Here is a 12,581-nt window from a genome sequence, read left to right as displayed (position 1 = left end):
AAAGTTATAATACCCTTCTACCCTATGGGTAGCGGGTATAAACACTTTACCTTTCTCTCGCTCTCTTTTAATGAATCTCTGACAAGACCATAATAACTTTACAGTTGAATAACTCAGCGCTCAGTTCCAAATTAGACACAAAGGCAGAATGTTTGGTCGACAAGCTAAACTTCGACAATTGCTACAAATTTTACCACTGCAACAGGTTCGAAGTTTGTTTATTACACTTCAGATTACAATCATTTATTTGTTTATTGTTATTGTTTAGCGTCAACAAATATGTGTTGCAAGTACCGCGAGTGCAGGGAAAATTGAAGCGGCATCGGAATGTCAACGACCAAGACCATATAATACGATACCCAAAGTGAGTAAGGCGCAGTTCCTGCTTTATATGCTGCCAGGTGGAAGATACTATAAGAAGGAGTTTCCCTACGTCATGTTGGATCTGCATAAACGTCTTGGTACGCTGTACAGAGTGCCGGGCATTTTAGGCAAAGAAGAGTATCTCCTTACAAATGATCCGGCTCACTTCGAGCAAGTCGTACGAGTTGAAGGACCTTGGCCAGAGCGACAGGGTAAGTCTATAATGGATTTTCATCGCAGCCAGTATCGCAAGGACTTTTACCAGGGCATTGAGGGCATTATATCCACGTGAGTAGAAAGAGTAGAATTATTGATGTCAAACTATTAAGTATTGTCTTATAGAGATGGTGAAATGTGGGCCAAGTTTCGCTTCACAGTCAATCCAGTCATGATGCAACCGAAAATTGTGCGACTTTATTACCAAAAGTTGTCGAACGTCAACAAGGAATTCATTCAGCGGTAAGTTAAATACTTTATTTACATGATTATAAATAAATGATTAACTATAATCATATTGCAAATGTAATTCTATACCTTTAAAAGAATTCGTGAAATCAGAGATCGCCACACCTTCGAAGTGCCTGAGAATTTTGAGGAGGAAATCAATCGATGGACATTGGAATCTGTTTCAGTAGTGGCCCTGGATAAACAGTTGGGACTGATAAATAAGAATCGCAATGATCCTCAGTTGAGGAAACTGTTTGATAGCATCAATCAATATTTTGCCTTGGCAGCTAAAATTGAACTAAGACCATCTTTCTGGCGATTCTTACCATCGCCGCAATTTAAGCGGGCTATGCAAGCCTTGGACAACATCCAGGAAGTGAGTGGGAACTTTGTCAACGAAGCTCTCGAGCGTTTGAAGCACGATCCTACAGAAAAGCCAGAGCACGAAAAGAGTGTGTTGGAGAAGCTGTTAAAAATCGACAAGAAGATTGCCACTGTGATGGCCATGGACATGATCATGGCTGGCGTGGATACGGTATGATTCACACTGCTTATTTAATAATAATGAATTCAAAACTGATGTTCTTTTACTCTAGACAACAAGCGCTGTTACCGGCTGTCTCTTATCCATAGCCAAAAACCCCGAAAAGCAAGCAAAACTACGTGAAGAAGTGCTCCGCATTCTGCCCAATAAGGACTCCGATTTCACAGAAGCCTCTATAAACAATATGCCATATTTGCGGGCCTGCATCAAGGAGTCACTGCGCTTTTTTCCCTTGATTCCCGGCAACAGCCGTGTCATCAAATCAGATATAGTGCTAAATGGTTATCAGATACCAAAAGAAACGGCGGTTATAATGACATCCCAAGGCCTACATATGGATGACCAATACTTTCCCAGGAGCAAAGAGTTTCTTCCAGAGCGTTGGCTTCGCCAGACAAAAGAGCAAAGCACTGAGAGCAAGTGTCCAAATGCACTGAAACCAAGCAATCCTTTCATCTATTTGCCCTTTGGCTTTGGGCCACGCATGTGCATTGGCAAAAGAATTGTCGAAATGGAATTGGAGCTGGGTATTGCGCGACTTATTCGAAATTTTTATATTGAGTTTAATCACTCGACAGAGAAAGCTTTCAAAAGTCAGCTTATAAGTGTGCCAAACATTCCGCTTCAATTCAAATTTATGGATGTGGAATACTAAAAACTATAAAGCTATTTTTGTCAGAATTATATTATGATTAGTAGCATAGTTTTATTACCTTCACTGACCTTATGATTAGGTTATAATTAAAACGAATCGAACAAAATTATGTTGCATAGTTTACCTAAAAGATTAGGTTTGATTTTATAATTTTATAATGCAGCACTACTTAAGAGTAAAATATGGATATTGTTTGTGATGCTCCAAGAAATTACTATGCGATCATATTTTGCTGGGACAATCGAAACTTAACATCCTCCACGGCAAGCAGCTCCACTTCTTGCTCTTCGCGTTCGTATTTAAGTGTTTCGGCCAGCATCACCGCATTCTGATGACACTTGGTCTCCTCGTGCTGTCGCATATGATGTAACAATCGGAAATCCTTTTGGCAATAATCGCATCGATACAGCTTGATGTCCGAGTGTATCAGCTCGTGTTTGGTCAGTGAATGAGCGTAGGCAAATGCCTTGTCACAGACCTTGCATACATAAGGTTTGATGCCACGATGCACACTGAAGCAGAAATGAACAGAATTGATAAGAGACAGAATACAAAATCAGTTAACCATACTTACTTTTCGTGCGACTTCAGTACGCTCTCGTAAAAGAACTGGCGACTGCAGTAGCTGCACTTAAAGGGTTTGCTGCCCGTATGCGAATACATGTGTTTGCGCAACTGTTCTCGCACTTGGAACTTGGCATCACAGAGTCTATAATGAATAATAAAGAATTTTATGTTCTTGTATCTCATAATTTAGTCAGCAAAAACTTACTCGCACTGGTATTGATAAACTGCATCGTGGCGTCGACGATGCTCCATCATTCGTCCACGCTTCTCATAGAAATTGCCACAAACATCACAGACGTAACCGCCCTTCTCTGTGCCATCCGAAGTGCGCAACGAATTCAGACCAGCACGTACTCGCCTTCGTCGTGGTTTCATATCTGCGTTTGCCGTAGATATCTCATAAGTCTGTTGGACCTCATGATCTGCTTTCAGCACATTTAAGCCCAAGCGTGTGCGCCCACGACGCAGTTTAATATCCGAAGTTGTGGCAGTGTCATCGTATTTGGCTTCAAGCACAACATCCTCGTGTTCCGGATTCATTTCAATGGTATAGTTATCCTCCAAGTACTCGATGTCATCGGTGATGACTTCCTGCTGCTCATGCGTGCCATCTACTTCCAGATACTCATCATTTTGTGCACCATCATCGGCCTCAGCTTCACCACAGGGTGTTTCGTTAATCACAAATTCATTCATTTCTTCGTCCTCGGCTTGCTGATGATGATGCTGTTCTTCCTTAACCAGGTAATCGTCGCCATCGTCCAATAGTCCGAGTTCGCGGCAATATTCTTCGATTTCTGCTTGCTTGCGTAGCGCCTTCTCACGAAACTGAAATGCCATGTTGAGCTCCACTTTGCATTGCTTGCAAATTCCATCGGGAATTTGTTCTTTGCCATTTAACTATAGTAAGCAATTAGTGATAATAATGATATAATTTTTGAAACTTTACTACAATTTACATTGCATTATTAAAACTTACCTTACTGAATGAAATGCCCAGAAGCTGTATAAGCATTTCATTAGGTGTCTCCTCGCCTTCCTCACGTGATTCATCAATCCTTTGTAAGCGCTGGTTGGGTTCCAGGCACACTCGGCAAATATTTGTTCCAAGTTCGCCGCGCATTTTTTGTTTAATTTTCTGTCTAGAACAGTATTTTAGTGTTAAAATTGCTGTCTGTGTTGTGTAAAGGTAAAGCGTCTGTCGTCTTAATAAATCGCCATTTTTCCTGAGTAGCGATAACGACTACTACTTTGTTATCGATAACACATATTGATAACATTTATTTAATGATTAATGATTAGAACGAGTTGGATAGTTTAAATAATTGCCGCACTGTATAAACGTTAATCAATTTTAAATGTTTACTTTATTACCACTTATCCGATGTATTTTAACATTTATTTTGTATATACAAATAAAATACACAATTTAAAAAGCAGACTTCTTCCGTAGTAAACTACCAACTGCAAAAATATAATATGTACATATTACAACTTCAATGGCAATTTTTTTCTCTACAAATTATAAATTGATCGCTATTTTTCTCAAAATCTAGGGTGCGAGCCGCATGTCTTATGTGAACAGCGTACCAAGCCTCTACAAAATTATCGAAGTGCAACACAGTGTTTACAATTGTGTGCTCTTAGTACATTTAGCACATTACATAGCTTCGAAATTTGGTCACACAGCGTGTGTATTTTTCGAGACGCAGAAGGAACGGAGGCTCTTATCTCCGCGAAAAATGGATTATTCCAATTTATTTTGTAATTATCTTATTAGAAAATAGGGTGCGCGTATTGGAATTACAACAAAAGCAAACGGGAATTTTCATCGTGGCGTTGACGGCGTGTGCGTGCTTTACACTCGCTTAGCAGCGCAGCGAAAATGGTTTATTATCTTGCGTTGTCGTTGTCGTCGTCGTCGTTCACATCCGTCGTATCTTCCGTCGTCGCCAAAATGTCCGTCGCGCCAGTTATCGACTTCGCAATCTTCATCTCCTAAAGCACACGCGTCGCGTCGTCAGCGTATAATTTCGTATTAGTGCGTAAGCTTTGAACTTGCAAGCGAATCGAGAGCAATAATAACAAGTGGAAAGAATAACAAGACACAAAACAAAACGAAAATCACAAGTGACGTGCAAATTAGAAAGTCTTATAAGAGTGCTGTGCTGTGCTGTGGTGGAGGAGCAACACAGCTGTGGTTGCTGGTGGCCTTAGCCTAGCCTGCTAACATGTCCGAAAAGCATGGCCAGCTTAGTGGTGCGCAGTGGACGACGAAATCAGCAGCAGCGGCGGGGGCAGCAGGAAGCCCAACAAAACATCAGCAACCCAATCCAAATCCCAATTCAAGTAGCAATTCCATATATGAGGCAACTTCAACTAGTCCATATGGCATTCCCATTGCGGTGCCACCGCCACCCACGGGACCAATTCACACGGACATTCCCACATACACCTCTGGACGCTTTCAGGCGCCACCGCTTCACATGCATCCGCATACGCTACCCGCAAAATCATCACCTTTAACCATAGTGGCATCATCGCCACTGCATCAGCCACACCTGCAAGCGGCGCAGGTGTCGCCCTCCTCCACAACCACAAATGTACCTGCTCCTAGTGGTGGTTTTGTGCCGCCCGTGTTTCCAAATATGACGCCAACGCCTTCGCCTGGTTCAGCTGCATCCGCAGGCGCCACTTCAGTTCTTACGCCGAATCCCTTTGTGGCGGCTTCAGCTGCTGGTAATCTGGCGTTTGTCAATGCCTTTAATTTGAGCAATGCCAATTTAGATCTGGGCAAAATCATGCATGCAATGAACGCAAATGCTGCTGCAAATGCAGCAGTGTCACCAGCAGCTGCAACATCAACAACAGTGGCAAGGCATCCTCCACCAGCACATCCGCATCCCAGTGAAGCTGGAGCTGCAGCGGCACCAACTGTAGCACCCAGCGGCGCAATCAATGCCACCATTGCGGAGAATGTGATGAGCGCTTTGTCTAATGATGATGAGAAGATGCGACGAGTGCAGCAGGTCATCGAAGCCAGTCTCGAGTGAGTAAATAGACCATTAAAAACCATACAAGATATTTAAACAATCTTCCTTTGTTGCAGTGACGCTGCTAAGCTGCAAATTGCCCAGATCTTAGAGAGCGTGTCGGGCTTAAAGCCCATTGAGAAACTCTTTCTCTATTTGCGTTTGCCTGGCGAAAGCGCAGACACAGATCCTTTGAGACAACCACAAAATCCGCTGGGCACGCGTTCTGAGATTAATCATACCATCAATTGGGTGCGTTCCCATCTGGAGCACGATGCTCAGGTGTCCATACCAAAGCAGGACGTTTACAATGATTACATGTAAGCATCAAGCTAATAAGCATTTAAGATGAGTTGTATTTCATTGTTGTTTATCTGATTGCAGCGCCTACTGCGAACGCCTGAGCATCAAACCGCTGTCAACGGCGGACTTTGGCAAGGTTATGAAGCAAGTGTTTCCTGGCGTGCGTCCTCGTCGCTTGGGCACGCGTGGTAATTCTCGTTACTGCTATGCGGCCATGCGGAAGACCACCAAATTGACGCCACCACAACTGCCGCAGTTGTGCAAGGATGAACCACTGGATGAGGCAGAGTTCAATGAAGCCAGTGCAGCGCAGCAGTTAAACAGATCGCCCAGCGCAGCAGGCAGCTTGGGAGCTGGCACAGAGAACGATGGCTCCTGGGATGTGGTGCGCAATTGGGCCGAAAAACTGCTCAACACGAAGCTGGAGAGCGTTGCTGAATTGGCCACACGCATCAAGACCAACAATGCAGCGATTATGGGCGGTTTGGCACCCAAGAAATACACGCCTCGTGAGCCCAAGGAGAAGCGTCTGCTGGCGGTAATCTGTTGATGTATTTAATTGTTAAACTTTACTTATACTTTGTATTTTTTGTAGGACATGGGACCGTTGAAGAAGCGACGCAAAAAGAAGCGCAAAGGCTCAACATCTTCGGAATCGAGTTGCAATCAACCAAATGCCGCACAGGATGCGGGCAGCAGTCAGGAGGCAGCCAGCGATGAACACAAAACGGAACAGTTATTAAAGATCAAGCAGGAGATTATAGACTCGCCCGGTGGCTATACATCAATCAAGCAGCTGCAACCACAACAACAGCAACAGCCACCACCGCAGCAGCAACAACAGCAAGTGCTGCCTATGAATCTGGCCACCGATCAGCGCAGCAATGCTGTGCGCAATCTGACGCCCAAGCTAATGGAGGTGCAAACGGAGCAGGCGTCGCAACAGTCGCCATTATCGCCCAGTGGAATGATCATCAAGGATGAGGCCGATACTGAGGAGTACAACACCAGCAACATCTTTTGCAAAAAAGTGCTGAAAGCCCAACAGACCAAAGGCTTCTGGGCCAATTCACCGAGTAGCGGCAGCACCAGCAACACCATGCTTGTGCCTCCAGTGATTACCACAACGGCAGCAACGCCACCGCCGCCTGCCCAGCCTCCGCCTGAGAATGCTGCAGCAACTGTGGCGCCGTTGACGATGGGTCCACCCGCACAGTTGAATCATCAGAGCTCAGTGAGCCCGTCGAGTAGCCTAGACACGAACAGCAGCACACCGAAGGTCGCCTCGCGCAACATGATGTTGCTGCGTGCCAAGCGCATAATGGCAGAGAATGCAGCCGCATTGGCGGCAGCAGCAGAGGACTCCGATTTGCCGGAGAATCTGGGATTGCCACGGGAACGTGTCATCAGCATTTGCAATATGGACAAACATGAGCTGGATGATTATTTTCTGCCCGGCGATGATGAGGAGGAGAATTCCGAGGGGCCAGATACCGAGCTGCTTCAATATTTTCCGATAGGAGACGCTGAGGAAAAACAACTGAATTCCTTAGATGCTCAAGCAGAACAACACAGAAATCCACAAGCTGGAACTGCTGCGGCCACTGCATTAAGCAATGCAATGGCCATGGCAGCGACAGCGGCCAATGCACGATCCGCCACAGCGGCGGCAACGGCAACAACGATGCAACATCATCTGCAGCCACAGCAGCAGCAGCAACACCAACAGCTGCAGCAGCAACAACAACAGCAACAGTTGCAGCAGATGCGTCGTTCGATGCCATTGTCAACAACAGCAACTGTGGCGACAGCGGCGGCAAATGTTGTGGGTTCTGCCTCAGCGTCTCTGGCACTAATGTCACGAAAGCATCAACAACAACAACAGCAACAACATCAGCAGCTGCGCGGCAGCAGCAACAACAACAACAACAACACACCAAACACAAACAACAGCAACAAACGCAAAATCAGTCTAACAAATGCCTCGAGCAATGGCAACAACAAAAACTGCATTTTTCTGCCCATTTCCCCCAACACAAACAGCAGCAATCCGACCGCAGGAGCAGCAGCAACATCAGCAACCACAACTGGACAACAAAACTGTTTTGCAAGTCCAGGATTAACCCGCATGCGACATCGCTCCAATCTGCTAACCAAACAACAGTCGCTGGACTTTGACAACAACGGCAACGGAGATCCAATGATTGGCGCTGGACATCGACGCAGACGCAACTATGTATATAGTTATCCCAGCAGCAGTTCGGCCTCGGCACCACCGAGTCCATCGCTGTTGCAGCAGTGCATGGGCGCCAATTGGTCATTCAATGGCAACAACCAGTTTGGCGACGGCAACAGCGGCAGCAACAACAACAACAGCAGCAGCATCAATAACAACGTCGATCTGTTGGTCAATCAAAACTCGATGGATTTGGAAACAAGTCTGGCATTGAGTGGCGCAAACATCGAGCTAAATGAAACGCAACGTTCGCAATCGGTGCCGTTGTCGCAACTGCAACGCAGCAGCAGCAACCAATCACCCGCAACCAGCTACAATTCGCAGATGAGTCATGTGGTTGTGACCAGCATTGTGAAAGATGTGCTCTTCTCGGAGAACAGCAACAGTCAGCAGTCGAAGCTGGGCGGTGGCGATGTCGATGTCTCCACGAGTCTACTGTACGACGATGTGGATGTGAGCGCACTTATTTCACCGAACTTTAACAGCAAGTTCACTGGCATCCAAACAACCACAACGTGCAGCTCATCGGCTGGCTCCTCCAGCGGCTATAGCAGCGCAGGCAGTGCAGCGGGAGGAATAGTGTCCCGCTCGGTGCCCTCGACACCGCTGCCTCATCAGCAATCGCAGCAACAGGGCTGCAACAGCAACAGCCTCAACACCACCAATGGCAGCTGCAATGCGGCCAGCGGGTTCTTCAACATCTCGCCCGCCTTCAATTGGACCTCCAGCGCCGTGGGTGGCTATGGTGGTCAATCGTATAGCTCGCGTACAGCGATGGACATATCGAAATCGATGCCAACAACGCCCATAACGACGCCCTGCTTTCGTTACAGTCCCGTCGAGTTGCATCGCGATTTTCTGATCAATGGCAACACCATCGATAGTCTGCCTTCGCCAGCTGTCGCCGCTTTTGGAGCGGATGCTGTCCTCGCTCTCAGCACGGATACGCTGATCGATGATGCGCCGCCGCATAGCAGCGATGTGGAGGCCATGATTGGAGCGGTCGATATGCTCGATAATTTGTAGAATTTGCACGAAGAGAAAGCTCAAACGCAGGCAGAGAAAACAGAAGATACAGCAGCCACAACGCAGCCAGAAACAGAGGAGCAGGTCGTTGAATGTCTGCTGCAGCATGTGGACAAGCTATAAGTTGATCTGTCTGTCTGTCTGTCTGTAGATTAGAATCTGTGTCTACCTAACAATAATAATTGTTGTGTTCAATTACGCGTACCTTTAAACGATGTCTCCTGCAATGAGCTCTCTCTTCGCAATTATCAGCACAAGCCTAACTTCCTCTCTAATAATAATATTTAAAGTAAGCTCCAATTGGTTTCAAAAATGTCCAAAAAACATTAGAAAACAAAAGAAAAAATGTAGGCAGTTGAATGTCGCGTGTTTTTGCATGTCCTTGAGACCTTCCTCAACCAATCATCAAGCATCCCTCAGGCCCTTGTTATATATGTATGTATCGATGTAGTATTTGTAATGATGTCTGGCGAGATACAGTGTATACTGCATATTGTTATTAAGCATTATGAATGAAGAAACCAGAAAATTGGCAAATGTTGTTTGCCATTTTTTTGTGTCTAGTTGCATAGTTTTTACTGTTGACCCTCGATTTGAGAACGAAAACAAACAAACAAACAAAAAAAAGATATAGTAAAAGAACCTTACAAATGAAACGAACTTAAAGTCTGAATGAATTCAACGTGCAGCGGTTTTAAAAACAATTATACATATACACACATAACTATATATAAAATATAATGGAATGTAAATGTAACATTTTAAATGGTCCCCCATTTGGGGCACAACATTGTTTTACAACCCCCCCTTTAAAAAAAAGGAAAAAGAAAAACTATACATAATAGTTCTAAGGTACAAAGTCAAGGAGAAGAAAAAGAAAATTGTTAAGAGGGCCTGAACAAACATGCAACTTGTTCTGTAACAATTATCAAACAAAAAACAACAAGTGTGTCGTAATTGTGTGTAGAATTCTGTTATCAAATCTTATTGTCAACACGTATCTTTCGATTTTATTAACTAATCTATCTATACTATCTATATCTAATGTATTTCTCCTAACTTTCCTTCTTCTATTCAATTGTTATATTTTTCTACACAATGTCTATCACTAAGCCATAGTCTTGATGGTCGGTCTTTAATTAGAATTAAGTGTTTGTTTGTTATTGAAAGTGTTTTGTTTAATGATAATGGAAACGCACGATAAGAGCTATCAGCCGCTCTTTTATTGTGTCTAGTTCTCTAGGTTTAATTATTAATGTACTACAATAATTCACCGTTCTATTATTCGATAACTCTTACTTTTACTTTTACTTTTATATTGATATGCTTACCAACAATGTCCCCCCCCCCACAATCAACCTCTTCAGTTTATATATTCAAGTATGTTATAGGTTTCTACGACTTTGAACAAAGTTAGACTTCAGCATTTCATTTAAGTAAATCAAGAATTGAACACAGACCGAGATACAACTTTAATTGTTAATTTGTTTGTAAAACAAAGTAAAATTCAAACACAGAACAAAACATAAAAATATTCAAACAAAACAACAAAAAAAAAAACAATTGTAAAACAAATGAATACATAAATCGTAAATGTGCCTCAGGCTTTATTGTAAAACAATTATATACATATACCATATACCATAAAATTATACACATACAAAGGCATTAATACGATGATGATGATGATGAGTTAGCTATATAAATAATTATATACAAATTATACACTCATTTACAATACACAAAGCTACAACTAGGGAAACAATTGAATTTGTTACGAGTATCGACCTCAGATTCAAACGATTATTCGCATATTAAGTAGTCAGAACTCAATAACCATCAAACCACACAATAGATAAATCCACAACAGTCAACTAAATATTATCCATATTGTATCTGTATCTAGGATTATGTGTATCTGTAACTATAGTAAGTCGATATGCACGTCCCTTACATCCAACTGTTACCGCTTTAAAAATACAAAATAAAACAAAAACAAATAGATTGATAGCATAGACTTCCTCCCCATCTAGAAGTACGAGTACATACGATATTTTCACCGGGAACACTTTGATAAACAAATGGAAAACAACAATATACACACAATAGTTACATACTTACATGAGTAATGATAAAGATAAACGAACCAAACTGTACTTTTTATAAGATATTTGAATGAAATACAGAAAACAATTAAAGTCAATAAAAAACCTATAAAAAAGAAACAACTCATGTGTATTCAATTAACGCCAAACTTGGCGATGATCGACTATGGAATACTCTGTATTTATTTTGTTGTTATAGTCTTGTCGAGGCGACACAAAATTCCCCAGGATACTCAAGGATACAACAGAATAAGAACGTTTTTTCTATGCAAAAAGAGAAAAATGCCTATTTCAGGTCCTTTAAGGACTTTCGTCCTTTGGGTTGCTTATTCTGTTTAAGAATCATAAATACTATCTGCATGCCAAAGGACATCAACCTCGTCCTTTAAACGGCTGAGTTATAGCCTAATTTGTAATTCAAGGACGAATTTTGTAATGCTCATAGCTCGGCCATATCCTTGCAGATTTTAAAAGGACTTGTTTTGCTATACTCACAATAATAAACTCCATCGATTGGCATCAAAAAACTATGGGGTCATCTAAGGATCATGGACTTGAAATTTTTCAGTGTGAGAGCTTGAAAAATTGGTCGAAAAACACAAAGTCCTGGATATCTCGAAAACTACAAGGACGATTTGAATGTCCTTTGGCCAATTGATAGTCCTTGACAATAGAAGTTGTTTGACATATGGCCGGCCAGGATACGCAAGGATACGGCTGAGTTATTGCTTATTTTCTCTATAGGAAAAAGTCCTTTTATCTCGGCTCCTGTAAGGACTTTCGTCCTTTTGACTTCACATTTCAAAGTTTGAGGATAAGTACTATCTGCGTGCCAAAGGACATTGTTCTAGTCCTTCAAATGGCGGAGTTACAGTCGATTTTTGGAGTTTTTAACAAATTTTCAATGCCTCCCCCTTAAAAAATTTTCAAAAAAAAATTTTGTTGAATTTTTAAAATTTTTGAATGACAATCGATAGAAATGTTGCTTATGAGTACAAAAACACAAATGTTTATCAAGTTTGAACGGATATAGAAGAAGAAGAGCTATGTAAAGAATATCCTTTAGCTAATATTACTCATAACTTTGGTATATATTTTTTAATTTAAACAGAACTTGATATTATTGTGTGCATTAAATGGATCTAAATAAACAAACATTGTAGGATTTAAGGATCAAGGATATTCAAGGACATCACCTACCCACCTTTTGAGGCCTCACAAGAAATTCAGAATGCAATAAGAAAAGCAGTTTTAATTTTTTGTGTTTTTTATTAAACTTTTAAGTTTAAAATAATAATATTAA

At 42.4% G+C, this 12,581-nt stretch overlaps 3 protein-coding genes across 3 annotated transcripts; 2 read left to right on the top strand and 1 right to left on the bottom strand.

The window, feature by feature from the left end:
• Positions 1 to 105: 105 nt before the first annotated feature.
• Positions 106 to 2,059, top strand: LOC117575410 (cytochrome P450 CYP12A2-like). Its single transcript, XM_034259590.2, has 5 exons — positions 106 to 205; positions 269 to 651; positions 706 to 822; positions 907 to 1,345; positions 1,407 to 2,059. The coding sequence occupies exons 1-5, from the start codon at positions 149 to 151 to the stop codon at positions 2,007 to 2,009; spliced, it is 1,599 nt and encodes a 532-aa protein (XP_034115481.1). The 5' UTR covers positions 106 to 148; the 3' UTR covers positions 2,010 to 2,059.
• An 87-nt stretch (positions 2,060 to 2,146) lies between these two features.
• Positions 2,147 to 3,812, bottom strand: LOC117575411 (zinc finger protein 14 homolog). Its single transcript, XM_034259591.2, has 4 exons — positions 3,556 to 3,812; positions 2,782 to 3,476; positions 2,584 to 2,718; positions 2,147 to 2,521 (listed from the first exon to the last, which is right to left on the bottom strand). Exons 1-4 carry the CDS (start codon positions 3,697 to 3,699, stop codon positions 2,224 to 2,226), a joined length of 1,272 nt encoding a protein of 423 aa, XP_034115482.1. The 5' UTR covers positions 3,700 to 3,812; the 3' UTR covers positions 2,147 to 2,223.
• Positions 3,813 to 4,249: 437 nt separating this feature from the next.
• Positions 4,250 to 11,169, top strand: LOC117573995 (uncharacterized). Its single transcript, XM_034257543.2, has 4 exons — positions 4,250 to 5,625; positions 5,686 to 5,928; positions 5,993 to 6,449; positions 6,507 to 11,169. The coding sequence occupies exons 1-4, from the start codon at positions 4,808 to 4,810 to the stop codon at positions 9,171 to 9,173; spliced, it is 4,185 nt and encodes a 1,394-aa protein (XP_034113434.1). The 5' UTR covers positions 4,250 to 4,807; the 3' UTR covers positions 9,174 to 11,169.
• The last annotated feature ends 1,412 nt before the right edge of the window (positions 11,170 to 12,581 follow it).

Source organism: Drosophila albomicans, chromosome 2R (assembly GCF_009650485.2).
Source record: "Drosophila albomicans strain 15112-1751.03 chromosome 2R, ASM965048v2, whole genome shotgun sequence".
NCBI classification, from domain to species: Eukaryota; Metazoa; Arthropoda; class Insecta; order Diptera; family Drosophilidae; genus Drosophila; species Drosophila albomicans.
The sequence above is the reverse complement of the archived record's forward strand: the minus strand, read 5'-3'. Positions and strand labels throughout refer to the sequence as shown.

Excerpts from the sequence above, each read along its gene's own strand:
- LOC117575410 (XM_034259590.2), top strand. The coding sequence starts at position 149 with ATGTTTGGTCGACAAGCTAAACTTCGACAATTGCTACAAATTTTACCA. Across the intron at positions 206-268 it reads AAATTTTACCACTGCAACAG|CGTCAACAAATATGTGTTGC; the intron begins GTTCGAAGTTTG and ends GTTATTGTTTAG. Across the intron at positions 823-906 it reads AACAAGGAATTCATTCAGCG|AATTCGTGAAATCAGAGATC; the intron begins GTAAGTTAAATA and ends TACCTTTAAAAG.
- LOC117575411 (XM_034259591.2), bottom strand. The coding sequence starts at position 3,699 with ATGCGCGGCGAACTTGGAACAAATATTTGCCGAGTGTGCCTGGAACCC. Across the intron at positions 3,477-3,555 it reads TGGGCATTTCATTCAGTAAG|TTAAATGGCAAAGAACAAAT; the intron begins GTAAGTTTTAAT and ends TGCTTACTATAG. Across the intron at positions 2,522-2,583 it reads GTACTGAAGTCGCACGAAAA|TGTGCATCGTGGCATCAAAC; the intron begins GTAAGTATGGTT and ends TTTCTGCTTCAG.
- LOC117573995 (XM_034257543.2), top strand. The coding sequence starts at position 4,808 with ATGTCCGAAAAGCATGGCCAGCTTAGTGGTGCGCAGTGGACGACGAAA. Across the intron at positions 5,929-5,992 it reads GACGTTTACAATGATTACAT|CGCCTACTGCGAACGCCTGA; the intron begins GTAAGCATCAAG and ends ATCTGATTGCAG. Across the intron at positions 6,450-6,506 it reads AGGAGAAGCGTCTGCTGGCG|GACATGGGACCGTTGAAGAA; the intron begins GTAATCTGTTGA and ends TATTTTTTGTAG.